The sequence below is a fragment of the Asterias amurensis genome, chromosome 4 (assembly GCF_032118995.1).
Source record: "Asterias amurensis chromosome 4, ASM3211899v1".
In the NCBI taxonomy this organism is placed as follows: Eukaryota; Metazoa; Echinodermata; class Asteroidea; order Forcipulatida; family Asteriidae; genus Asterias; species Asterias amurensis.
In genome coordinates this window covers 1,403,828-1,430,000 of record NC_092651.1, presented here as the reverse complement: position 1 = coordinate 1,430,000, position 26,173 = coordinate 1,403,828, and the positions used below count along the sequence as shown (strand labels likewise).

General features: G+C 36.2%; 3 protein-coding genes across 4 annotated transcripts in view; 2 read left to right on the top strand and 1 right to left on the bottom strand.

Annotated features, from left to right (window-relative positions):
* Nucleotides 1-7,181, top strand: part of LOC139936371 (probable protein phosphatase 2C T23F11.1) — a 27,501-nt gene extending 20,320 nt beyond the window's left edge. The window contains exons 4-10 of the mRNA XM_071931181.1: nucleotides 1-105; nucleotides 916-989; nucleotides 1,735-1,876; nucleotides 2,061-2,144; nucleotides 2,669-2,814; nucleotides 3,558-3,796; nucleotides 4,673-7,181. The exon at nucleotides 1-105 is cut by the window's left edge and continues 27 nt beyond it. Coding sequence (XP_071787282.1) covers nucleotides 1-105; nucleotides 916-989; nucleotides 1,735-1,876; nucleotides 2,061-2,144; nucleotides 2,669-2,814; nucleotides 3,558-3,743 — 737 coding nt within the window. The 3' untranslated portion in view covers nucleotides 3,744-3,796; nucleotides 4,673-7,181. The remainder of the gene's footprint in view (nucleotides 106-915; nucleotides 990-1,734; nucleotides 1,877-2,060; nucleotides 2,145-2,668; nucleotides 2,815-3,557; nucleotides 3,797-4,672) is intronic.
* A 4,324-nt stretch (nucleotides 7,182-11,505) lies between these two features.
* On the top strand, nucleotides 11,506-25,231 carry LOC139936641 (gem-associated protein 8-like). Of its 2 annotated transcripts, XM_071931497.1 has the most exons (4): nucleotides 11,506-11,617; nucleotides 22,361-22,553; nucleotides 23,031-23,544; nucleotides 24,152-25,231. In XM_071931497.1, exons 2-4 carry the CDS (start codon nucleotides 22,444-22,446, stop codon nucleotides 24,272-24,274), a joined length of 747 nt encoding a protein of 248 aa, XP_071787598.1. In that variant the 5' UTR covers nucleotides 11,506-11,617; nucleotides 22,361-22,443; the 3' UTR covers nucleotides 24,275-25,231. The 2 variants fall into 2 exon arrangements, with proteins under 2 accessions (XP_071787598.1, XP_071787597.1); XM_071931496.1 differs by lacking the exon at nucleotides 11,506-11,617 and having other exon boundaries at nucleotides 21,543-22,553.
* On the bottom strand, nucleotides 13,176-20,974 carry LOC139936588 (telomeric repeat-binding factor 2-like). The gene is made up of 11 exons (XM_071931427.1): nucleotides 20,760-20,974; nucleotides 19,859-20,091; nucleotides 19,568-19,681; nucleotides 19,039-19,191; nucleotides 18,525-18,636; nucleotides 17,664-17,835; nucleotides 17,067-17,154; nucleotides 16,304-16,353; nucleotides 15,683-15,825; nucleotides 15,001-15,221; nucleotides 13,176-14,695 (listed from the first exon to the last, which is right to left on the bottom strand). The coding sequence occupies exons 1-11, from the start codon at nucleotides 20,872-20,874 to the stop codon at nucleotides 14,672-14,674; spliced, it is 1,425 nt and encodes a 474-aa protein (XP_071787528.1). The 5' UTR covers nucleotides 20,875-20,974; the 3' UTR covers nucleotides 13,176-14,671.
* Nucleotides 25,232-26,173: the final 942 nt, after the last annotated feature.

Genomic DNA, 26,173 nt, shown 5'->3' with positions numbered 1-26,173 from the left:
AGCATCTTCATACCAAGATGACCAATCAGATGTCTTACAAGAAAGGAGATATAATTGACGGTATCAAGAAATCCTTCCTCTTACTGGATGAAGATATGCTGAGTGGTAAGAATTTATAGCAGACATCACAAATCATCATTTTGAGTTTCCAAATTATCATGGGATAGCAACCGTGGACCCATTGTCCCTTTTGTTATAGGTCCCCGGTTTGAATGTGGATACCTACCCACACACACACGCACACACACACACAAAGACAATAACATCTAGGCCAATATCATGTTAACTATCCACTGGCAATTAGTATTCCATATGGTGAATCAGCATGGTAAGCACTTATCTCTCAATTGTAGTAATAGTATTCAACCCCTATTTCAGGGTGCAACAGGAACGATTTTGTAATAAACATTTTAAATTTTGTAATTTAACATTTGTGTGCAATCCTCATCATTTATAATCTACTTAGTGCACTTGAATAGTCTGAGTGTTTGTATTTAATTAATAGTCTCTGTCATGAGGCTAAGATGTAGCTAACTGCACGGCTCCAAGTTGGAGGATTGGATTAAAACTAGTATCTTGAGTAGGGAGGAGCTTTTTCTAAGAATATGTCTCCTTTTAAAAAGACTCTCAAATTTTGGACTGTGGTAATATCACTTTAGCACTGTAAAAAAGATATTTTCTGTACAAAATTGTTGATGTTGATTATCAATCAATTTGATTTCTAGTCCAAAGTTTATTTTATCCATATCAGATACTGCATTCATATTTCTCATTGTCAGATGGAATAAACATATTGAATTTGTTCCCATCACATTTTTAATCTTAGTATAAAGTTTTCCTTCCTATCACCAATTAATAACCATATAGTATATATTGGGGTACAGTAATAGCTCATTTGTTTTTAATTCTATACAGATGAGTCAATGAAAGATGAACTAGCAGGTACTACTGCACTGATCGTAGTCATTAAAGACAACAAGATGTACTGCGTAAGTTAATACACTCATAAAGAAAGCATTTGAAACTCAAAATAATCACTCACACATACTTCCAGGGTAGAGAACCTGTGATGTTTCTAACCATAGACTTGGTCCATATACTTAAGTGTGTTAGGGTTAATTGATAGTACCAGTTTACGCGCTTACTAAATGGATCATGGCCTGTCAGCACTGACATGGATGGATCTTGTATCTATAATGTAGCGTTATACTACAGGGTTTAGTATTGATAATGTGGATAGTGCTAGAGGCAAAGATGTGCACAGCAGAGTGGAATATTCTGCAGCTCAAGTTATCAGACTCTGGAAATCCAATCTTATGGCTGATAACTTAAAGATGTCTGGAGACATTAACAACTGATGTGTTCTGATACAACATGACTGAATACCTTGTTATTAAATTTTGCACTAAAAGCTAAATAAATTGGAATGATTGACAATGTGAAAGGTGGTGTATTTTTCTCTTAAAGGGCAAGACAAATAGGAAACATGTTCAGGAGGAACAAGATCGACTTTTGATGAAATATTTCTTTGTAGTGTTTTTGTAAATGTGCAAAGATTACAATCAAATCTCTTCCATTAGAAAAAGACTTTGTATTGGATGTTGAAACTAAAGACGCTCCTTTAATTGTAACGAGATACATTTGAGCACCCAATGTGGTGTTGTTTGTGATGTGAAACTGTGTTTATTGATGTGACATTTGCGTCTGTCATGTTATATCTCTTTATTGATACAGGGTAATGTTGGAGACTCAAGAGCAGTTTCCAGTGTGAGTGGTCATGCACAACCTCTCTCTTATGATCACAAACCAGGCAATGAAGAGGAGACCAAGAGAATCATAGCAGCTGGAGGCTGGGTAGAATTTAACAGAGTCAATGGTGAGTTTAGCATCTTCACTCACCGTCCAGGGGTCTATTTCACAAAACTCTTCCTAACTTTAAGGATTTTCACAAAACCTGTCTCAAGCAGGACAAGTCCCAAGTAATATAAAACCAGCTTATTATTATGCCTGCCATGTTGCTGTTGTTTCTGATAAGTTTGCTTTTGGTATATTTTGTGCAGGCAACCTGGCACTTTCCAGAGCATTGGGAGATTTTGTCTTCAAGAGGAATGAAAGTAAACCAGCTGAGGAACAGATTGTAATAGGTAAGTGCATTGAAAGGTCAAACCTGCGGGATAAAGTGCAATATTTGGAGCTGTAATGTTGTCCAAGTTGTATTCATAAACACCCAAACAGCTTTTCAGTCAGGCCTGTATGCTTCATTTTTGAAAGGGCAAGGGCACCAAGGCATTTTACCCTTGGTAAAGGGCACCCTTTGAGGAATTTTTAAATTTCTGCTGGATCATTTCAAGGGCACCAAGGCAATGACCAGGGGGCACGGAGGCAATCGCCTCCTGAAGTATCAGGCCTGAGCTTAGGCAGTCCTATTGGTTGAAAGGTGGTAACATGACCATGTTACCTGGTATTGAATGGTCGATAAAGACATAGCTAGAGCTGTTTATAATCAGTTGGTTAAAGCGCAGAGATTATGAGGTAGCGCTGAGGTATTCAGTGAACTTGAATTTACAGTTCTTTGATAGTGAAATGATTTTGTTTGTTTTATGAATTTCATTTTGTGTGCTTTCTGAAGCACTACCTTTTAATTGTGTTATGTTATTCTAATTTGTAGCACTACCAGATGTGACAGTCAATAACATTTTGTCTGAGCATGAGTTTCTGGTTCTGGCATGCGATGGGATCTGGGATGTACTGACCAATCAGGAAGTAGTAGATTTCATCAGGACAAGAGTAGCAAGCAAAATGGATCCAGAGAAGGTAGGAAGGTTACACTCTCGCTAAAAACCAAACGTGGAGTATGCGGTTACTTATCAGCTTCATGTATTGGATATAAAAATGAGAAAATAGAGTTGGCTGTTGCAAAGTGTTTACCAACCAAAATGATCTATGGTTTTAAATGCGAAAAATAGTTCACAGGGCAGGGAAAAGCAGCCATCTTGGATTTTATAGTGACTCTAGAAAGTGAATTTCTCAAGAAAATATTTTGATTGATGTTAGATTATGAAAGAATTCTTGGTTCTAAAATTAGATTTGAAAAATATACATCCCTCTTTGAGTTAAATAATGAGAAGTCCCATTGATACATGTCACCTGTCATCTCTTGTACTAACCTTAGATTTTGTGAGAATCTTATGAAGGGGTAAAATATTTTGTGATTTAAAGGCACTGGACACTATTGGTAATAACTAACTTGGTAACGAGCAATAGAGAGCTGTCGATAGTATAAAACATTGTGAGAAACGGCTCTATCTGCAGTAATTTAGTTTTTTAGAAAGGGGTAATTTCTCACTCAAATATTGACAGACTTTGGGCCTGAAGCTTGAAAGTTGTGCAACAAGGTGTTTTGACGACCATTTGAGTCAAAATTTTCACATTACAGGTTTGTTATATTATGCATAATGTTGGGATACACAACGAGAGACTTTGAACAATTATCAAAGGTGTGTCCAGTGCCAATTAATACATGACACATGTCATCTCAACTCTTGTACTAACTTTAGATTTGTGAGGATCTGATGACAAGGTGTCTGGCACCAGATTGTCAGATGGGAGGACTTGGATGTGACAATATGACAGTAGTCCTGGTATGTCTCCTTCAAGGAGGGACGTATGCTGATCTTGCTGCAAGGTGTGCGCAACCTAAGCCAGATAAGCCTCCTTGGGAAGGGGAGGAGGCTACTGTATGAGGACATAGTAAGGAGTAGTCATATCTGGAGATGATTGTACAGATTGTGAATAAGTAAGTAATAATACATCTAGGGTGAACACTCGTGTAAAAGGAACAATACAGAATTGGTAGGAAAACAAATCATGAAGATCACAGATTTACATAAAACTAACATGGTCTAAGAATGATGATAGCAGAAAACATCTCTTAAAATATTTCAGTCTGAAATGTTATATTTGATGATAAATAAATAATCTAATTTTCCGTTTGGAGTTTATCGCTCAGTGGGCATTTTATTCATTTTTTTGTTTGCATCGATGCCATGCAAAATGTGTAATCGGTTTTTCACTATTTTCTCGTGACCCAGATGGCCGTGCGATCTCAAACTTCTACAGGTTTGTCAGTTTATGTGTGTGGTGAATTACATAAAGCGCTTACACTGCCAGCAACTGTTTTGTTAGAAAAACCAATTCTGTCATGTTCCTTTAATATTTAACATTTGTTCCTTCATGCACCATATGGATGATGCTAAAAAGAACCAACGTGCTGAACATATTTAATTACACTGCATTCTTTTTTCATACATTCTAATCATTTTAATAAGTTCAAATGTCTGTTAGTTTGGCTTGACGAGATTTTACTGCCTGGCAGAAGGAACCCATCCTCACTGATACCACTGATTCATCAAAGTACCATACCTCATACTGTGGAGTTAGTTCCCACAGTCTCTTGTTCAATTTTGTTGTAAAGGCCAGTTTGGCAAGAGAGTTTACCACTATCCTCTGCCTTGGCTCCCAATGTTACAATCTTTCTCTTTTTTGTTGAATCGTTACACAAATGTAATATTATTATGCAGTGATAAGTATTTTATATTTACATCTGCTGTGGCATCAACAGAGTTACAATTCTAACAATGAATTGGTTCTTTTTATTTTTCATTGTTTACAGGACTGTGAAATGAAAATTATGGCTTCCTTGAAGGGACTTCCTTCCATTAATGTGTGCTGGTTTGTCACGTCAAGACGTTTTCTTTATGATGAGATTAGATAGCACATCTGCCGTTGTTGTGAAGTTTCATTGAGCATTTGGATTGTAGTGATTTTATTTCTTCTCTTTTCTTCACATCCCCATCTTAAGGTTACAAAGAAACAACATGGCTTCCCTATATGTTGGTACCCTCTCTGCTGATTTAATGTAGGAATCCTAGTTAGCAATAAAGCAGTACTCAGTTATGTATATTTTAGTAAATTCATCAATTTGGCAGATTAGATTTTACTTATTACTATTCCAGATGTGTCAGAAATTAACGAGGTAGATTTTTAATGTGAGTATCTCTCTTCATATGGAAATGAAACTGTTACTTAGTTGTTGTGCAGATTTGCTGTTGTTATTTTTTACTTTGAAATCATACATGCTGTAATGGAAGTTGTAATCCTAAATATTAAATGATTTATCTTTTCTCAACAAAAGAAAGTTGAATCAGAAAGCGACTAACGCTTCATCCTGCTACCAGTCTTATCTTCTTAAAGACAGTAGACACTGTTGGTAATTGTCAAAGACAAGTCTTCTCACTTGGTGTCTCAACATATGCATAAAGTAACAAACCTGTGTAAAATTTGAGCTCAATTGGTCATCGAAGTTGCGAGATAATAGTGAAAGAAAAAACACCCTGATCACACGAAGTTGTGTGCTTTCAGATGCTTGATTTCGAGACCTCAAATTCTAAACTTGAGGCCTTGAAATCAAATTCGTGGAAAATTACTTCTTTCTCGAAAACTATGTCACTCCAGAAGGAGCCGTTTCTCACAATGTTTTATACTATCAACCTCTCCCCATTACTCATTACCATGTAAGGTTTAAGGCTAATAATTATTTTGAGTAAATTACCAATAGTGTGCACTGCCTTTAAATTAGGAATTATTATCAAAGACATTCAAATCAGTGCTATGACCAACCTATCAACTTATCATGAGTATGGAATAAACGTTTTATTGAATTGAATTAAACTTATGCGACATCTGACTTGAATATTTGTACTCGATTATTTGATTACGGAAACTTCAATGTTGATCTTCATGTTTAAAGATTTTGTATACAATGGTTAGATGTTTGCAACTATCAATTTTGAAAATGAGACAATCATTCCGGCTATTGTTTTTACAAATCAAAAGCAAACATGTTTGATTTATTTAGCAGAAATTTGGTTTAATATTAAGTTAACATTATTCTCATAAGAATATTTGAGCATATTTTTTTGTATAGACCTGCCAGCCAATTATATAAAAAAAGTACACATGAAATATAATTTTGATTTACGCATGAAGCATGTCATGGTGACATGAAATGCTCCCCTGTATAAAATGTAATTAAAATGAAAACTTAAAAAAAAAAAAATGTTTTTTTGTATTAGGTTGCAGGCAACTCTATGAATAGCCAATGTTAATACTGGATGTTAGAACTTGTATTAGCCTTTATGGATAATGTGTTGTTGTGTAGTTCATACTTTGCCTTATAACTAAAACATAAGGCATCATACAAAACTGATGATTTGCAAAATCTTAAATGATGAAAAGTTAGTGAGACTTAAGGTACATATAAATGTGGTACAAGAAAAATGATAATAGTTGGTTTAGTCTGTTAGTGTATTATCTACAGACACTTATATACTTGGCATTAATACGGTCATCACCATTGAATTTGGATCATTTATGTTGTTAACTGATGCCTTTTATTTTCCTTAAGAATGCAGTATGTTTAGTAAATACATACTGTGATGTGTGTAAATTGTCTGCCTCTGTTGAAAATGCTCGACTCTGCTTTAACCTCAACCCATTAATTTTACATCTTTAAGTTTTACAATCTGTATTAGTTCTCTAAGCAAGTTATGTGAGCTCGTTATTTAGAAACAAAAGTTATTAGCATGTTGGCCTAGGATAAAGCAGTGTGCTTTTTCTGTTTATCCTTGTGGGTAATATATTTTGGCGATTGTTGTTATCATAGTATTACCTTTTTGTTTTGTAAGAATCCCACCGTAACCAACATGATTCTCAGCCTATTGAAAATGTGCCATTAAAAGTTGCTGAATATTTTCTTTTAGCATAAGTGGCTGCATTTAAACTGTGTCTCAAGATGATCATTATGAATGACAAGCTGAGTTTCAGTGTGGTGTCAATAACATTAATTCTAGATATAGGTCTTAAGCATTGGTGTGGAACAACGTGTCATGTTGGTATGGAACAAATGCATTGAAGAAGTCTTGCTCCCCTAAGTGATGCAATGTTTAGTGCTCTTTACCTTGTAGATTATACATAATTAAGACCTGGAATAAAGATTGAGTTCAAGTTCCACTTATATTGAAATGGCCTTTCATTGTTCAAACCTGAGAGTTCATTCGTTTCAACCAGTAATTTGTTTACATCGTTAGTAATACAAGTTATTCATCCACCCACCCCCCCCCCCCCCAAAAAAAAGAAGACTAACATTTGAGTGCAATGATGTGCTACATTGTAAGATTTCTGGCGTTTTACGATCATCCATTCTGTTTGGGAGTGTCAACTTCCTGAGATGTATCTTGCAGTTTTAGTTCTACTGTTTATTTTAATACCTCAATCAATCAAACAAGGGTTTTCCCTGATCATGTTAAATTTTGTTTTTTTGCTGTGAATCGATTGTAGAAATTATATCGTAATTACATTTAAACTGTAAAGTAAGAGTTTGTTAATTAAACTGTACAGAACTATATTAAAAAAACCAATTGATGTATGTTGTCCTTTCTTGATGGGATACTGTTGAGAGTCAATGGTCTACAGTTCTGTGATCTTTTGGTCCCTTTTGGAATTAATTTGCTACCCGTAGGCCCTACACTTAAAAAAAAAAAAAAGAGGAAGTCACAACAGGCCACATTAGTGCTGTCAGAAAGTGCAAAGTAATTATTTATTGAAATTTCAGCTTGATGCAGTGTATTTAAGTATTCTCATTTACAAAATAATTGTGTGTCTGAAAGATTAGTTATGTCTATTTTGATGCTGTGTGTCCAATGCCTGTGTGTGTCCGGGTTGGTTGTGTGTACCAACTGGACAAACTTAATCATTGGTGGCGCCCTGTAACACCACCGTTAACAAAAAGACACTTGTCTACGGATGGGTGCGTTCGTTTAGCTTCCCCGGGTCGACCCCGGTGTGTGGCGGGTTTTTTTCCAGGACGAACGTGGGTGATATCTGCACACGTTCGTATAATGGAAAAAGAAAACGACACACACCGGGGTCGACCCGGGGAAGGTAAACGAACGCACCCTTTAATAATTTTGATGTAGCCTTCGAGGCTCGTGAATAACGCCAGAGACCGGCCAAAAACTGGCGTGTTGTTTGACCTTTGACCTCTCATAGAGACACGCACAAATTCTACACCATCATTATACCAAGCAAGTACCGTATCCACCATGATATGGCGTGTCAAACGTTGCATTATTCGATAATGTACAATATATGTGCGATGTTTCTCATATATTATATGCGATAATTGTCACATATGTGCGATATTCATTTGATGTATGCAATAAATGTAATATATATGCAATAAATGTAATATATATGCAATAAATATAATATATATGCAATAAATTGTAATATATGTGCGATAAATTGTAATATATGTGCGATAAATTGTAATATATGTGCGATAAATTGTAATATATGTGCGATAAATTGTAATATATGTGCGATAAATTGTAATATATGTGCGATAAATTGTAATATATGTGCGATAAATTGTAATATGTGTGCGATAAATTGTAATATATGTGCGATAAATTGTAATATATGTGCGATAAATTGTAATATATGTGCAATAATTTGCAATATATGTGCGATAATTTGCAATAGAGATGCGATAAGTTTTAATATATGTTTGATAATTTTGTAGTATATTATATGCGATCATTTGTATGCGATGTTTTGTGACGGTATACATATGCGATAATTTAATATACATGTGCGATGTTCATTCTTATATATGTGCGAAAACGGAATTGTGGGTTATAGTATGGCTTCCTGTCCACTTGATCCCCGTATCCGTAATGTTTTAGATCGGGCCAGACTATACTCTGGACGGTATAGTATGGTTCCTATGGTTCAATGAGATTGGCGTAGGGTTTATAGTGATGGTCAGGGTACGAGACTCGAGCAGCGTATTTCCGAAACAGCCAGCCAGCCGCGTATTCGGATAATAGAACACATACAGTACAGGGAGGTGACAAAATGTTGCATTTTGCTCAAATCTGAAGGTGAAGATCTGTTTTACTCGAACGAATTCTGCAATATTAGCATAATTTAGAATTTTTAATTGATAATATGTCAATTTCATAGCTTCACATGATTAAAAAATAATTTTTAAAAAGTGAAAAACATTAACAAAACGTCAAAAAATGACCCGCAAACGAAAAGGCAAACATTTTTATTTTGTATTTTTTGCATTTTTTAATATGTCAAAAAAACATCACTGTGAAATACAAAACCATAACTTGAAAAGAATTTATACCCTTCGTTAAAACAAAACATTTAATTTGTAATCCAGAACTTTCAAGACTAATATAGTGGGCGTATCAAATTTTGGAGCTGGGTAAATTTGGTTCACTATCTAGTGGTTAATTAACCACAGTTATTCTGACGCCATTGTCAATGTACATTCCGACCAATTACATAGACGGTGCACTTAAACACAATTTGAAAAGAATTTGAACCCTTCGTTAAGACAAAAAGTTGCTTTCTTGTTCCAGAACCTTGAAGGAAGATAGACTGGACGTATCAAATTTTGAGCTGGCTAAATTGGTCAACTATTATTGATTCTGCAATAAAAAGAAAATGTTTAAAGAAAATGTTTAAAGAAATTGTTTGTCTTATCGAAGGGTGTCACCACTTTTTGCTCGCGGCTGACATAACTATAAATGTGATGACTAAGATTCAAAAAATTTGAAAAATGATTTTGCAAACAAGACACAGTTGAATTTTTATAGCACAAGAACTTTTAAATTTTATTGACAACAATTAAAAATAATCAATCATGAGTGTTTCAGATATAGCTCGGTAATTTACTAACTTTAACTGTTCTACGATTTAAAGTCACCTGGAAATAGAAGTGTTTTTCTTTCAAACATAAGAGTATATGCTTACGAACAATAAAACAATTTATTTAGTAATTGATAAGACAAACATTTTCTTTTTATTGCAGAATCAATAATAGTTGACCAATTTAGCCAGCTCAAAATTTGATACGTCCAGTCTATCTTCCTTCAAGATTCTGGAACAAGAAAGCAACTTTTTGTCTTAACGAAGGGTTCAAATTCTTTTCAAATTGTGTTTAAGTGCACCGTCTATGTAATTGGGCGGAATGTACATTGACAATGGCGTCAGAATAACTGTGGTTAATTAACCACTAGATAGTGAACCAAATTTACCCAGCTCCAAAATTTGATACGCCCACTATATTAGTCTTGAAAGTTCTGGATTACAAATTAAATGTTTTGTTTTAACGAAGGGTATAAATTCTTTTCAAGTTATGGTTTTGTATTTCACAGTGATGTTTTTTTGACATATTAAAAAATGCAAAAAATACAAAATAAAAATGTTTGCCTTTTCGTTTGCGGGTCATTTTTTGACGTTTTGTTAATGTTTTTCACTTTTTAAAAATTATTTTTTTAATCATGTGAAGCTATGAAATTGACATATTATCAATTAAAAATTCTAAATTATGCTAATATTGCAGAATTCGTTCGAGTAAAACAGATCTTCACCTTCAGATTTGAGCAAAATGCAACATTTTGTCACCTCCCTGTACTGTATGTGTTCTATTATCCGAATACGCGGCTGGCTGGCTATTTCGGAAATACGCTGCTCGAGTCTCGTACCCTGACCATCACTATAAACCCTACGACAATCTCATTGAACCATAGGAACCATACTATACCGTCCAGAGTATAGTCTGGCCCGATCTAAAACATTACGGATACGGGGATCAAGTGGACAGGAAGCGTACTATATCCCACAATTCCGTTTTCGCACATATAAGAACGAACATCGCACATGTATATTAAATTATCGCATATGTATACCGTCACAAAACATCGCATACAAATGATCGCATATAATATACTACAAAATTATCAAACATATATTAAAACTTATCGCATCTCTATTGCAAATTATCGCACATATATTGCAAATTATTGCACATATATTACAATTTATCGCACATATATTACAATTTATCGCACATATATTACAATTTATCGCACACATATTACAATTTATCGCACATATATTACAATTTATCGCACATATATTACAATTTATCGCACATATATTACAATTTATTGCATATATATTACATTTATTGCATATGTATTACATTTGTTGCATATATATTACATTTATTGCATATATATTACATTTATTGCATACATCAAATGAATATCGCACATATGTGACAATTATCGCATATATATGAGAAACATCGCACATATATTGTACATTATCGAATAATGCAACGTTTGACACGCCATACCATGAATGTACTGTATACATACCACACACGTGTGGCCGGACGACCGAAAGTAAGCTTTCCATATCTGTGTTTTGATTGGCCAACCGAGGTAACCTCAGACCAATCAAAACAAACCCACGGTAGCTTTTAGTCACTGCATATGGAATCACGTGTCCAATCAGTGGTGGTCCAATGCGTACCAACTGGACAACAACTAATCATTGGTGGCGCCCTGTAACCCCACCGTTAAATATCATCATCACACGATATTATCGTCTGATGTGTGTCCACTGTCTTGTCTTGGGGGCCAGGTGGCGACGTACGGAAAATTATCCCATGTCCTGCTTTAATGTAAAGGTATAGTATTTAATTAATTAAAACGTTGCATAGCAATATAGTTATTCTGCTGAGTCATGAATGACTGAGTCTGACTCTGACTCTGAGGACCGAGTTCTGACATCTTTTTGTGTGTGGACTAAAATTCCTAACCCAACAACTCAACAACTTAACATTCTGTTTAGTGTTTTGTTTACATTACTTACTTATTTTTTTAGAGAATTTAATTACTTCCACCTATCGTATTTTTCTTCTATTTCAGTTCACATCAAATCAGGCTCTTTCTTGGACACTGTCACTGTGTGTGACTGTCTTGCTTGTTTTTTATGTTAAAATTATGTATACTATAGTTAGTAGTATTTCCTGTGAGTTTAGATTGTTCCAATCATTTTTGTGACTCTTCTCTTTCCTTTGGGAGAAGAAGTTTCATCCACACCCGGTTTATTTAAGCCCGGTTCAAATATGTCATAAAATTAACATCAAATTCACTTCGCATTCGCACTTCTACTTCTACTTCAACTTAGATATTCGGTAGGGTCCATTATAAGACCAAGACACGTAAAGCCGAGGGACTACTCGCATGTAGTGTAGTAAATGGGCTTTATTTAAGCCCGATTCATACTTCCTGCAAATGCGACTGCGATACGAATGTTGACGTCACAAATACGCAACGAATTATTCGCAGCAGTTTAACTCACTTGCGAATAATCTAGAATTCCATCTTGCATGCTTGAATGCAATATATCCCAAATGTGGTTTATAAGTTATGGGTTTTGTGTAGTTGCGACAACGTAACCCTCCTTCCAACGGGCGTCAGTCAGGAGGAGGGTTACTTCATCGCAGCTATGTTTTGTACAGAATTGAAAAGCTATCTATGTGCTACGATCTTTTCACAACCCAAAGGTTGTCATACCCTTTTTATAGTGCAGCTTTCGTATATTGTGTGCTCTGCTTTAAATTGTTGGATATTAACACACCAAAGTCTTTCTCTGTGTCATTTGTGCCCAAAGGTTGTCTTGTCTGGCCCATATGGTACTTGAGGTGTGGATTGCCTGATCCATAGTTTTTCATTTTCCAGCAATAAAATGTAGCAACCATTTTTCTGACCATTTCTGGAGGAAATCTTTACAAGTCTTCTTGAATCTTTACTGCATCTTCTACATTATTTACTGACCTGTATCGGCATACATTTTGATGTGTTTGTATAATGTTACTTTCCAAATGGTTTGGTAAGCCGTTAATGTACAGAATTAATACAATGGGTCCAATGAATAAGATCATACAACATGTACATGCCAACAATGGAAGTAGAAATTACATCACAACATGAACATATTTGAACATTGTCAAGAATTAAGCCTCCATTATGACCTAGTATAAACAAGTCTGCTGGGGATGCATACAGTACAATTGTTAGGTGTTCAGACAACTCAACTGTTTGGGCAACTTGACTGTTGACAGATGGCTAAGACAAGTCGACAGTGGTCGATCTCCGTTACCGACATGTTTACACAATGAATAAGCGGCTCACCTTGATATATTTGGCAAACACAACCCACTCACAACGAAAAAACAAAAACTTATAATACACACATTTATTAAGTCTGTCAGTCGATTTGAATCTCTCAAAACAAGTTTTCTTTATTGGTACACCCTTTAAACACATTGAACACAAAAATACAGGGTTTTATAAAAATAGATAAAAAACTATAAATTTATAAATTAATAAATGAGCAAAGACAGGGGCCACAGCTTGGGGCCGTTGACCATCGTAACTGTACTGATTTGGCACCATTTTATTGAATTTTTGTTTACACATTATTATGTCTGTCTATTTGGAATCGTACAAAACTTATTATTATTCGAGTCACATGATTTTACTCTTTTGATCATTAAACCTCAATATTACCAGGAGCTCCAAAATATGCAAAGGGAATTAATCAAACCCATACAAATTGCACTAATGACCTTGTTCTGAGCAGACGATTTGTAATTCCCTTGACACATGTGAAACTATGAGGAAGTTATAGTAATTAACATGATTAAAGTAACAAATCTGTGAAAATTTGTGAAAAGTTGAAAGAGAATGATGAAAGAAAAAGCACAAATTTGTGTGCTTTCACATCATAACTAAAGACTTCAGGCGTGGCTTTTTTAATATTGTAGTGAGAAATCACCTCTTTCTAAAAAACTATGTTACTTCCGAGAGAGCTTGTTTTGTAATGTAAATTCATTCTTGAATTTTGAAATATGATTTGGCTGAGACCTTTAAAAGTTTTACTTGTGGTGAATAATTGTGAACGTAAAGTGTCTAATTTTATTCTGTACCCAAAACAATAAAGCAATTAGCTTTAATAATAACTCTAATTGTAAATAATAATAATTATAATAGCGCTTTATCACATCCCTATAAGAGGTATCAAAGCACCCAGTATTTTGTCCGGAAAGGCATGTGGAGCTTTGTTTTGAAGTATGAACCCTTATTGGTTTACAAGGTGCTGTGGCGCAATATGCTGTCGACCAAACCAGGAACACCAGGGCAAACCCATTTTCAAAGACCAACATTATATTTGCATCGGGATAAAGAATATTAATTTTGGTTTTTATTAAATAACAAACTTGGGAAAAATAGGATAAATTGTTTATCGATTTTGCAAGAGAATAATGAAACGAAAAAACTCTTGTTGCATTACTTTGTGTGCTTTTAGATGCATTTAAAATTAAAAGACTTCAGCCAAAGTTTTTTTATTTGAGTAAAAAATTACCTCTTCTCAAAAGCTACTGTACATGTACGTTACTTCTGAGGGAACCTTCTCGCAATGTTTTTTTTTATACCAAGACTTTATGCTAACAACTATTTTGAGTACCTACCAATAGTGTCCATTGCTTTGTTTCACCAAGCTTATTCAATTTTATTTGAAAGTTAATGCTCTGGTGAACCAGTAATCAGCAGAAAACATGAAAAAGATCATCAAATTCAAGTTCTGGTGGTTAAGTCATCGAAGTTAGGGTTCGAGTCCTGGTCGTTACACTTTTGTCCTTGAGCAAGATGCTTTCCACTATAGTTGCTTCTTTTCACCCACGGGTATAATAAGGTAGCTGCAAGGGTAGAGATGGATTTTGTGTTTTAAAAAGCTTTTGTGGCGCTGAGGTTGCCAGGTTATATACTCCTCAGGGAGCTGGAATGTTACTGACCCAATGACTAGGGCACTACATGTTTTATAAAATGCGCTGCATTATCACTATGATAAAACTTACATACTTTATATAAAACTTTATATAGATAAACAAAGTTAACAAGAAAACCCAACTAAGAACTGTAAACAAGAGGGCAAGGGTTGTTGGCAACCTTTAACAAAGTAATAGTACTAAACTCCTACAAATCAGACTTCCTCATTTGTTACCATATTACGCCATTTATCCTTGAGATTGACGTTGGTCCGCCCGTTGAAATCGTATGCCTTTCTCATTTGAGACCACTTGCCTGGGCCAAAGTGGGCAACGGCTTTCTTCAACAGGTCACACTCCTCAGGGGTCCAGAATTGCTTCTTGTTACTCAGCTGCATAAAACCATGATTGCGATGGCTATGGTGTTTTTTCGGCGACTTTCGGGTTGGGGAGGTCACTTGAAAAATAAAATATCAAAATTGTTATACAGTGCACTTTACCCTGCTTGAGCCCCAATGGTTACTCAAGTCAACTGTGCACTACACACTGCTTGAGCCCCAATGGTGACTTTGCCCAGGAATAAGCCCAGATGAGTATGTTCCCTTTCTTTATTTGCAAGAACTGTTTTTGTCTTACAGGCCCAATAATATCAGTGAATAAACTTGCAGTGGCCTAAGCTTTCAATTTCTACATTACATGTATATTTAACTATACTTCTGATCACTGCTGCTGCGAGTGCATAATGTTTTTATACATAACATGTAATCAAGTGCAATGTGTACACACGTGTGAATTGATGTGAGGTCAAAGGTACATCTGACAGGATCACACCAGGTGCTTCAAGGCCTCGAATTGTGACATCATATGTTAAGGCCAAGTCAACCTTTGATACCGAGTAGTAGACAGATACAAACTTACTGTGGGAGTGAAGACTTGTGTCAGAACCAGACCCAAAAGACATGAGATCATCTTTGGTGTCTTCTGCTTTCTCTGGTGATGATCGCCTATCCGGAACCTGGTTTCTATTCGGAGTGTACTTCTTGTCCTGGATTGATCTTCCCCTATGAAAACATGAAAACACAACGCAGAAAATTGAACGTCAACACTTTACACTTTAACCACTTCGCATTTGATGACATCCTTATCAGGATTTTTATTTTGGACAAAATCAGGGTGGATGTTTTTTTAGCGTCCAAAACAACTTTAGATTTTCCTAGTTTGTTTTGCTGACATCCAGGGGCTGATATTTTTATCCTACTGGACTTTCCATTGTGTAGCGTTGTGAGGCAGGCACCTATCGTGATACTCCCCGTTTCACCCAGGTGCTGGAAAATATGCCCTGTAAAACCCCTTTCCATTAAAAAACTGTAAAAACGACAGGCACCGAATCACTTCCGAACAAAATGAACTGATAAGCCAAAGAAAGTATTTTATAAACGGCTGAAAGTTACACCATGCAAACATTGACCCAACCAGTGCCCAGTTGCTTGTCTTTCTGTGTGCTATGAAATGGACATTGGTGACCAGGCTGCCCCATACCTTCTTTGAGTAGACACTGTCGGAGTACTCTCTTCTTTGGAGTCACTTTGCTGTTGGAAAAATAAAAAGTTCTTAGAGGAAATGTTGATAAATAAATAGTTAGATAAAGGAAAAAGGCAGTTCGACTCTTGTGATGGGAGACTTTTGAGACGCTGGGGGCAGCAGACATTAAAGAGAATAGTGACAAAAAGAGCCCCAGAAACAAACAGACACAAGGGAATCCTGGAAAAAGAAAACTAAGTTTGGGCGATACCGTGATATTATCGAATATTGCGATACTAATTTGGAAAACGATTTTGATATCGGATCTATTTGGTTTTAATCAAAATATCGTTATGTCGCAATATATCGTGATATCGATTAAGTATCGCAATATTGCGATGTATTTCCTAGCTGAGACATCTTGCACCCCATAGGTTTGGAGTAAAACCAGAAGAATAGGTCATTAGAACACCTCTCTTATGCTATGACTGTCTCTTCTACAACTTTCACTGGGAGTTTGAAGACTGATGATGTCTAATTTAATTAATCGCCATTGCATCAAATATCGCGATATATTGTCAGCGATATATTGTGATTAAAATAAATTGATATCGCCTAAGCTTAAGGAAAACTCAGTTTTAAGAAATTTTTTAAGTTCAGTAACAAAGTTCAGGTATGACATTTTGCCCTTGGACAAATATTTTATTGAGTACAAGGGCTGACCTACATATTGGTGTCCGAGATGGGAACAAAGATTGATTCATTTCAAGTTGTGACTCACCAACAGATTAGATATTGTTCTGATGTCCATCCAGTCTTTTTCTGTTAGTGAAGGCGTAGCAGCTTTCAATTCCGCTAAGGTGTACACGCTAAGAGGTGTTACAAATAAAGGAGTCTTAGAGCACCCTACAAACCAGAATTCCTAGGGTTATTATAAATTACGTTCATTAACACTCGGGACAGTTTATCCATTCTATTCTAATTGACCAAGACCTGGCCAGGGAACTTTGTATGTAAGATTTAGGGAGTGAAAGTGAAAGTAGTTCTGTGGTTGTTGGAGCCCTTTGCACCATTCCAAAAGCACTGGGGAAACATCTAGATAAAATAAGGATAAATGTTAGGGTAGATCTGTTACAGCGAGGATCCTGCGCTATACCCTTGAGATCTAAGGCTATGGGACATAGCCCGACTCGAGGAGTTACTGGCACAAAGGAAAATGTTATCTTTATTTTGAATGCTGTGATAAGATGAAATAATGAAAACAATAATAATAACAAAATAGGTTTTCACAGCCAATCTAAACAAAATATATTCATTTTATATTCATACAACCTAAAACTAACAATTGATTTAACTTTTGCTGAAATTGGCGTCGTACCCCTTTTCGGTGTTGGTGTCAGTACACTTTCTCTTGCGAGGTGATATTCCTCTCAGTTCCTTCGAGGTGCCACTGTTGTCTTTAGTCTCGAAAGTTGGCGACCTGTTCTCGTTTGATGTGTCATCACCTCTGTGATGGCTGTCCAACAGGCTACGTGGTGGCTTCCCAAGACCTAAAAAAAAAGAATTACTGCAACAGCGCAAATTTTTCTACGCTGGTCCTCTGGACAGATGCCAGCTAAAACACCTCAGAGAAGTGTTATTTGACTACCTGGATGAAGTACACCGGGTTCTCCTACACATACATTACGCAAACACACACGACCTAAGGCTTTACACCCATCGGAAGGACACAGCAATAATGGTTAAGTTAGTATCTTGTTTAAGGACACAATTTGTCTAGAACAGGATGCAAACACACACTCTGCTGGTCATATCATAAACATAAGAGCTCGAGTAAGGATGTAGGCAAGGGTATCATCCACTAGGAGCCTGGTTGGTAGAGCAGAAAGTACCTTGCCACCTTTTAACGATGTAATTACTGTATGTGCCTAATATCATGAAAAGGATTTGAATCCACACTCTGCTAAGCAAGATACTTACCATTAACTGCTTCTCTTCACCCAAGGGTATAAATGGGTCATGCTAGAGTAGAGATTGAAACTTTGTAGGAAAAAGCCTTTTGAGCGCTTCGGTTGCCCAGGTTGTATACTGCCCAGGGAGCTAAATAAGATAAATTTGATTGACCCATTGACCAGGGCACTAACGTTAAGCGCATTGATACGGTTAATGTGAAATGCGCTATATAAGAACTTGTTATTATTATAATTATTTGAAAATTTTAAATTTTATTTTAACTGACCTTTTTGCTGAGAGAATCTTCTTGTAGATGTGCCCGCCTTTGACGACAAAGAAATGTCGTCATCAATTGCATCAATTATTCCTGATTTCTGCTGGTCAGCTTTCCTTTGTGCCTTGTAAATAAATAAAATAATATTTTATCAATTATTATTATTTCAACTTACTTCTGTAATGATTAAGAAGATTTTCCATTAGCTTAAGTATTCCCCCAGAAGTTGTATACATCTCAACAGGTTGCCCATTTCCTCCTCAAGGCTCATTCCTATTTCTAACTATTAAAAAGCACACCACACACATTCCTAGTCTATGACCTCTATGCATCATCTTACCCTGTTCTTGGAAATTATGTCTTTGTTGGGGGTGCCAGTCAGAAGCCATTACCGTTTAATGTCATGTAGCCAGGGATCACACCAAAACTACAAACAATACAACCTGGGAAGCAGCAGCCAGGGGATCATGCTACCTTTAGTGGATGCGACTTTTTATTTCAGATATCAAATAATTATTTGACTTACTGAGAGTAATATGGGAGGTTCGAATGTGCTGTAAATCTTCTGCAAGAATGTCTTTGCTTCTTGTAGGAAGTTCTCATAAGAGTGGAGATCCAGGAATCCCTGACTGACTTTCTTGTCATTGATAAACGACTGGAGCTGCCGCTGCACTTTGACCTGTTAGACAAAACAAGAATGCTAGAAACTGTGGACAAGGCGCCTTCAGACCATTCAACCCCATGGTCTGTACATTTAAGAAGGACATAATTAAAAGTTTTGTCTATGCCTTCTCCTTTTGTCCAAAGATATCCCACATTTTAGTCTGTCTCATTCACTAAGTACCTTTTTTTCCCTTTTCAACCTTTGATCTTACCCTTTGTGTTTCATACTTCTTGTTGCCAAGTCAACCACTCGTCTCTAACCTCTAACCTCTAACCAGACCTTAACCCCTTTTCATTGTTAACCTCCCCATAGAAGTGCCCGTTATTAGAGGAAAATGGCTGTGCCCCTTCAAGAGCGGAGTTCAAGGTCTGAAACAGCATCCTTCACTTACCCTTGTCCTTGAGTCTGGTTTTGAAGGATCTTCTTGTACAGTTTCACCAAATAAATTCAGGAACACAAGATGGGCCTTGTCAAAATCTTTTGATCTACAGCATACAATCACGGCCTTGGAGTTAAAATATCAAAAATAAAGCTTAGTAATTTGCTTAGTAAAAATAGGTTACCTGCCGAGGTACCATACAATAAGTAAACTGCAACTGGTAACTCAGCCCTTTCTTGCTTATTAAAATTATAAGCCAATAAGCTAGCTAGAATGTTCTGGTTTTACATTTTGGGCCCATACCTGTTCCTTCATGATGTCTCGAAACTGTTCAACCTCATTCTCTGTGCAATCACACTCCAAGTCGGACATGACCAATTCGAAACACCCGAGGGCCTCTTGGAGGGGTGTGTCTTGTTGGTTATCTTTATGAATGGCTTTGACATCTCGGCCGTCGACCAGGTGCACCAGAAGTACCAAGAAGTTTCTTAATCTTATTCTGCCTACTACCAATTTCATTTTCTGACACAGTATGCCTGATGATTAAAATTGAAACTTTCAATGAAAGGAATCATTTGATCTCTTTTATTTGTAATTTGCATTAGGATAGAAAAACAATGAATATTTCTAGACCAATTTCAACAAAAATCCATTCATTTCAACACCCGGCTGATTCACTTTTGTTGAATCTCAAATTAACGGTGAAAAGGAGTGTTAAATTTTACTGGTTTAGCATTCACTGGTCAAAATTCACTAGGCTGCAAAATTCATTAAAAAAAAAAAAAAAAAAAGTCTGCAGCAAGTGTAAATACATGCAGGTAGAAGCAAAAATTCAACTTATCAAAGAAATGTAGCCCTATTGAAGTATTTTTATTTATCCCCTTTAATTTAAATAGTATTTATTATATATTAATAATATAAAAATCACGATTCAAAGACACAGACAAATTTTCGAATTTGTTAATCCAGACAAATTTTCGAGTTTGTTAATCAAAACATAGAATATTTTAGAGGGAACTACCTAGTGTCTGCATTGGGGAATGCAGGGAGAGTTGGCAGCTCTGCTGCACTTTGTCAGATCAGCTGACGTCGCGTTGACTGACGAAGGAAGTGGCATGCGACAAGAAAAGAATCAAGACTCGAGAGAATTAATTATGAAATTGATACTTTTCTACTCAATTAAATTTAAACAAAAATTAAATACCTTGAAAGAGTTTTCTCTTGGCATCATAATCAAGAGTGCTTTGTTCCTTGAATTCTTCCCAAAATACTTCACCCAGATAATCCAGAATCCAACCCATGATAACCTGTGAAGGCATTGTGATCAGTTGAGATGATTGTTTTCACTGGAATCACTTTTCAACTAAAGAAACCGCGCCAAAGACGCCCATCTATATACACATGCCATACCTCAACTTGACAACCGCCCCAACTATAGTTGGGACTAGTCCCAACTTGGGTGTTCAAGTTGGGCGTCCCAACCATAGTTGGGACAGTGTATACACAGTTAATGGGCAATCCCAGCTACAAGTTGGGACGCCCCAACTGTAGTTGGGACGGTTTAATGGGGACATAGAGGCATTGCATGGTCACATGTGGTGTCACATGGAGAGTCACATGGTGAGCGATTCATGGTGAGGTATCAACAAGTTTTGTTTTGCGGTATCATACCCCAGTACAGTGTGTGTCTCCTTGCCCAGTACTAGTTGTAGATAATGTGAGATATAATGTTCCTTTTGGAACTTGTCCTGCTTTATTAATGTTTGAGTAATGCCCTGTGTGAAGAAGTATTTTAATTGATAAACCATGATCATGTTGTTCTACATTGTAGATGCTTCAATTGAGTTACAGTCATTTGACCAGTTCGGGATCATTGACCAGTTCGGGATCACTTCAACTTTGCAATAACCAAATAGTTATATCACTTCTCATTATTACCAATTTCTGTTGATAAATGTGAAGATTAACACCCATTAAACCAACAAACCCCAAATTAGGTGCCAAACATCATCAGCAAATAAATTATGGCTGTTTTCCTGAAGGTTGTCTGCGAAATTTATCATTTTTTTGTGTAAAAATGTTGGTTGAAAAACACTGTTAAAACTTCTTACCTTTAGAATTGGAGTGCCGGGGCAAAAAATATTTATGTAAAATGATAAAAATGTGTAAAAAAACATTCCTGTAAATACTGTGCAGACACCTTGTTTTTTTGAGGAGACGAAGTTACCAAAATCTTCTTTAGGGGGGCAACTTACCCTTGACCAGTTCGGGATCACTCAACATCTCATTGCATCAAATGGTGCCGCACTAACTTACTAAGTATGGTAAAATCATACTACTGCAGTAGAAAGTTTATTCAGATGATTTTGAGAAACATTACTTCAACAAATTCTTTTAGATTTTTTTTTTTTTTTGAAATTTAAACTTGGAGGGGTCGATAATGCTTTTTACGTTCGCTTCACTTTTTCATTTGCCTTTGCTGTTGTTTTGTGGTTTTGTCACTGGGTTTTTGCGCTGCTATTGAAGACACTTGCATGACATTCACTAAACAAATGAAGTCCAAGTCCATGCCAACACACCTCTGAAGTTTTGTGTCCTTGAGAGACAGTTTTATGAATGGGAGTTTGGGTTTGCAATAAAGGGCACTCTACTGATTCAGAATAGATTCAACTGATCCTGAACTGGTCAAACAGGTGACAATACTTTTCTTAAAGCCTCTTCAAAAGAACTAACCTTTTTTTGTCAGTGAATACTTGGTGAGTTTTATGTCATGTTTAGGTAAACTGATAAACTTTTTTGTTTAAGATATCAAAGAGATTGCAACAAAAAACAATGTGAATTCAAAAAGTGATCCAGAACTGGTCAAACGACTGTATACCTGAATCCTGATGATTATGGATGCTGGACTAATTACAGACGAGGATGGATTTGGAAAAGAAGAAAACACCAACCCAATGCATCTGAATCACCCATGGTATTATCAGCCACAATATGATAGGTAGGTATTACTTTTCCTTCCTCCATACTATTTCTACCTCCATGGTGGTATTACCACATATTCAATATTATTATGATCTCAATTCCAGCTGAGGTAAAGGCTATGGATAACTTTCCATATGGCGCCACCACATTTTCACTAATTTTTACAAAAATGGATAGCTCATTTTGAGGAAGAGGTAAAAGTTAGAGTTAGATATTATTTCATATCGAACAAAAAAGTGGTGGCGCCATACGATAACTTTTCCGTTCCAAGGCTATATATTTGGCCCCATCCCATACCACTTGCAATAGTTGCATGAAGCGGAGTGGATTTACATACAAACCTTAACCATGGATGGATGGATAGTGAAATGTACACAAAAAGACAAAAAAAAGGAATTGACTCCCAAAATGGTGGAAATGTCAAACGTTTTGTTAATAAAACTGACTGAGTATTTACAAATTGGACAGTAACAGCCATTTCTTTATTTTGTAGGTATTGGCAACATTACTCGGCGATGCAATCATGGATGCAGTCGTACCTTGTGATGCTTAGAAATAGGCATCCAGCTTTCAATTACCCATCTATGACAAATCAATGTTATAGTTACCCCAGTTACTCAACAAGTTATCCAGTTATGGGTGGACCCTTACCGTCCTGGAATACTGGTAATCAGCACAGAGACCAGTCGCCTTATTACCATCACACTTTTTCACATGCAAGAGGTCATCATTACAATGAGAGTGAATTCAATAACCCTGATGAATATCCCGCTGAGGAAAGAAGTAGTGATGATGAGAGTATGGAAATTGAGATGAGCCAAGAAATGATAGACTTTTTTAAGACATCACAAAAATTTAGAGAGGAAAGGGATAAAGCGAAAGCTCAAGCAGCAAATACAGAGAGGAAAGGAAATGAGAGAAAAAAGAAGAAAAATCACAGAATGGAAAGCAGTGACTACAGGGCACCAGTGGAAAGACCAGATGAAGGGAGACGAAAAGAAATGAAGGTATGCATTGACACCAAAGCCTTGTCTAAATTCACTTGTCAAGTAATAAACCTCAAGGAAAACTGACCTGGTAAATTGTTAACAATTTTGGGTTGTACAAAAAAAATTGTTTAGAGCAGGACTTGAATCTGCGACCTCCAGATTAACATGCTGGTGCTCAACCAACTACGCTATCTGGACCCATTTTGGCGGTCTTCCTTTTTCAAATTAATTTTACCGAGTCAGTTCCTGTTATGGTTTATTACTTGATATTTGAAATAAAAAGTTGCATCTCTATCCCTCTGCTGCCGCTCCCCAGGTTTTATCATCAACTTAGTGTGATCCCTGGCTAAACGGCAGTAACAGGTTGATTGGCTTCGCACTGGCAAAGATATTGATAAAATAGGGAGACCACTAATAAAGATATCAACTTAGCCAGATTCTAGCTTAGTTTGTAGAGCACCGACACGTTTATCCGGAGGGTTGCAGGTTCAAATCCCGCTCTATATATTTGTTCAACCCAATCTCATTTTCTCAACTTGCACTTTTCAGTGGAGCTTGTGGTATAAAATGTCGACGGTTTTTGCCTTGTCCGATATTTATTTTGTGATTTTTTTTTTTTAAACAGGTTCTATATGGAAAAGACTGTGCAAGAATTCATGGTATGGAGACAGCAATGCAGATGCAGTTTGATCGAAATTGTGATCGTTTTACACCTGCCTTCTGGCCAATTGTTGCTATCAAAATGTAAAGTCGAGCGTTCTGGACGTTCTTTAAAAAGATACCGCTTTGTAACTCCTGTATACTTGCCATATGATAGTGACATCTTTAATCCTATGAGCCGATGATAAATAAATGTGTATTAGAAGTAACTCCTACACTGATTGAACTTCATCACATGTTTGCTGCATTTTGTTTTGATGATGTTGGTCAACTTTTCTCTCATTAAAAAATTCACGCTATAATAAAGAACCATTTTAGGGTTTATCACAAGTAGACAATTTATTTGATATTGTTTTATAAATAAAGGCTCAAATTCTCAGAGGTTTGATATCCATGTAATTTATTTTGAAATCAAACTTCAATCGTAGTGGCACATGCTATAATTACACTTGTACTATTTTTAACTACTTTTAAAATAAGATATAATAATGTGATAATAAGATGTGGAAACCTGTTTAGGAAACCATGACTATTGGATACACTGACTTTATTTCACAAAGCAACAACTTTTATATTTTATATGTACTGTGTTTTTATGACAACATCAAACAGTTGTTTTTTATTCAGGCCAAGAGACCTGTTGTACAACGTGCAGCGCACTAGCACACTCGTCTCCTGTCTGCCATTTTTTGGGTGTAAAAACATGCACAAAAGGATGGTACATTATAAGTTTACGCACCTCCAATCAATGCGCGTCTACCATTTATGCCTTTTTTTTTATTCCACCTTTTGTGCATGTCACTTTGACACAAAAAATTGCAAAAAGGAGACCTGCGCGTTTATGTGCTGTGCATTTTGTGGATCTTGGTACTTTGGGGTATCATGCCATATCTACAAAAAAAAACCAGAGATACGGCTTTTCCCCCTCTATGTTTCTGAGTATGTCTAGCCCCCATTTATGTCTGTGTCTCCCTCACCTCCCTATTTGAAATCTGGAATTTTGAGATTAAAACTTTGGCAATTAAAATATGAGGTTACATAGTAATACCAGTGTTTTTGAAACTCTTTTTCTAAGAACTTGCAGTCAATGTATTTAGTTTTTACACCCAAAGCAGATTTTCTTTACAAATTTAAAGGAACACGTTGCCTTGGATCGGTCGAGTTGGTCTTTGAAAATCGTTCTGTAACCGTTTGTTGTAAAATGTATATGGTTAGAAAGATATTGTAAAAGTAGAATACAATGATCTACATAAATATGCCTCGAAATTGCGTGGTTTTCTTTTTACTCTATCGACTAACACGGTCGGCCATTTATGGGAGTCAAAATTTTGACTCCCATAAATGGCCGACCGTGATAGTTCGCGACGTAAAAGGAAAACCGTGCAATTTCGAGTGATACTTGTGTGGATCATTATATTCTACTTTTAAAACATCTTTCTAACCATATGCATTTCATAACAAACGGTTTTAAACGCTTTTAATAGACCAACTCGTCCGATCCAAGGCAACGTGTTCCTTTAATGGTATAACAAGAGGGCTGAAAATGGAGCCTTGTTTGTGCACAAAGAAGCTTATGGTGAGGCACAAGGGAAGGGGCACGGGCTATATAGATCGCATAATTACAAGCATTTTTGGTTACTCTTAGTCTCCTAAACTGGCACAAACGATCTGGCTAATCTTATACCTTAATAATATCAACAATATTGCAGACCCCATAATATTGTGGTAAACATATTCGAAGTGCCCATAATAACTGAACAAAGACAAGATTCTTTTCATTGTGAGATATGTTTACATTGTTGCAGGTAAACTATTTGGATTAAACCAAGACTCTACTTTCAATTGAGTCATTCATTAATCAAACTCGGGCTCGATTTATAACATTTGAGGATCACATCGCCCGGGCCCCGCCCCTTCAGCCCATTTTGTTTACGTTTGTAGAATTTGAGAGATGATAAGTATGACGTAGAGGTCGCCCTTCAAACAC

What these genes read in the sequence shown, in the direction of transcription:
- LOC139936641 (XM_071931497.1), top strand. Translation starts at nt 22,444, where the DNA reads ATGATTATGGATGCTGGACTAATTACAGACGAGGATGGATTTGGAAAA. An exon ending in TATCAGCCACAATATGATAG is followed by an intron (nt 22,554 to 23,030) that starts GTAGGTATTACT and finishes TTTATTTTGTAG; the next exon opens with GTATTGGCAACATTACTCGG. An exon ending in GGAGACGAAAAGAAATGAAG is followed by an intron (nt 23,545 to 24,151) that starts GTATGCATTGAC and finishes TTTTTTAAACAG; the next exon opens with GTTCTATATGGAAAAGACTG.
- LOC139936588 (XM_071931427.1), bottom strand. Translation starts at nt 20,874, where the DNA reads ATGCCTTCACAGGTTATCATGGGTTGGATTCTGGATTATCTGGGTGAA. An exon ending in GAGACATCATGAAGGAACAG is followed by an intron (nt 19,682 to 19,858) that starts GTATGGGCCCAA and finishes TTTAACTCCAAG; the next exon opens with GCCGTGATTGTATGCTGTAG. An exon ending in GACACCAACACCGAAAAGGG is followed by an intron (nt 17,155 to 17,663) that starts GTACGACGCCAA and finishes AACACCTCTTAG; the next exon opens with CGTGTACACCTTAGCGGAAT.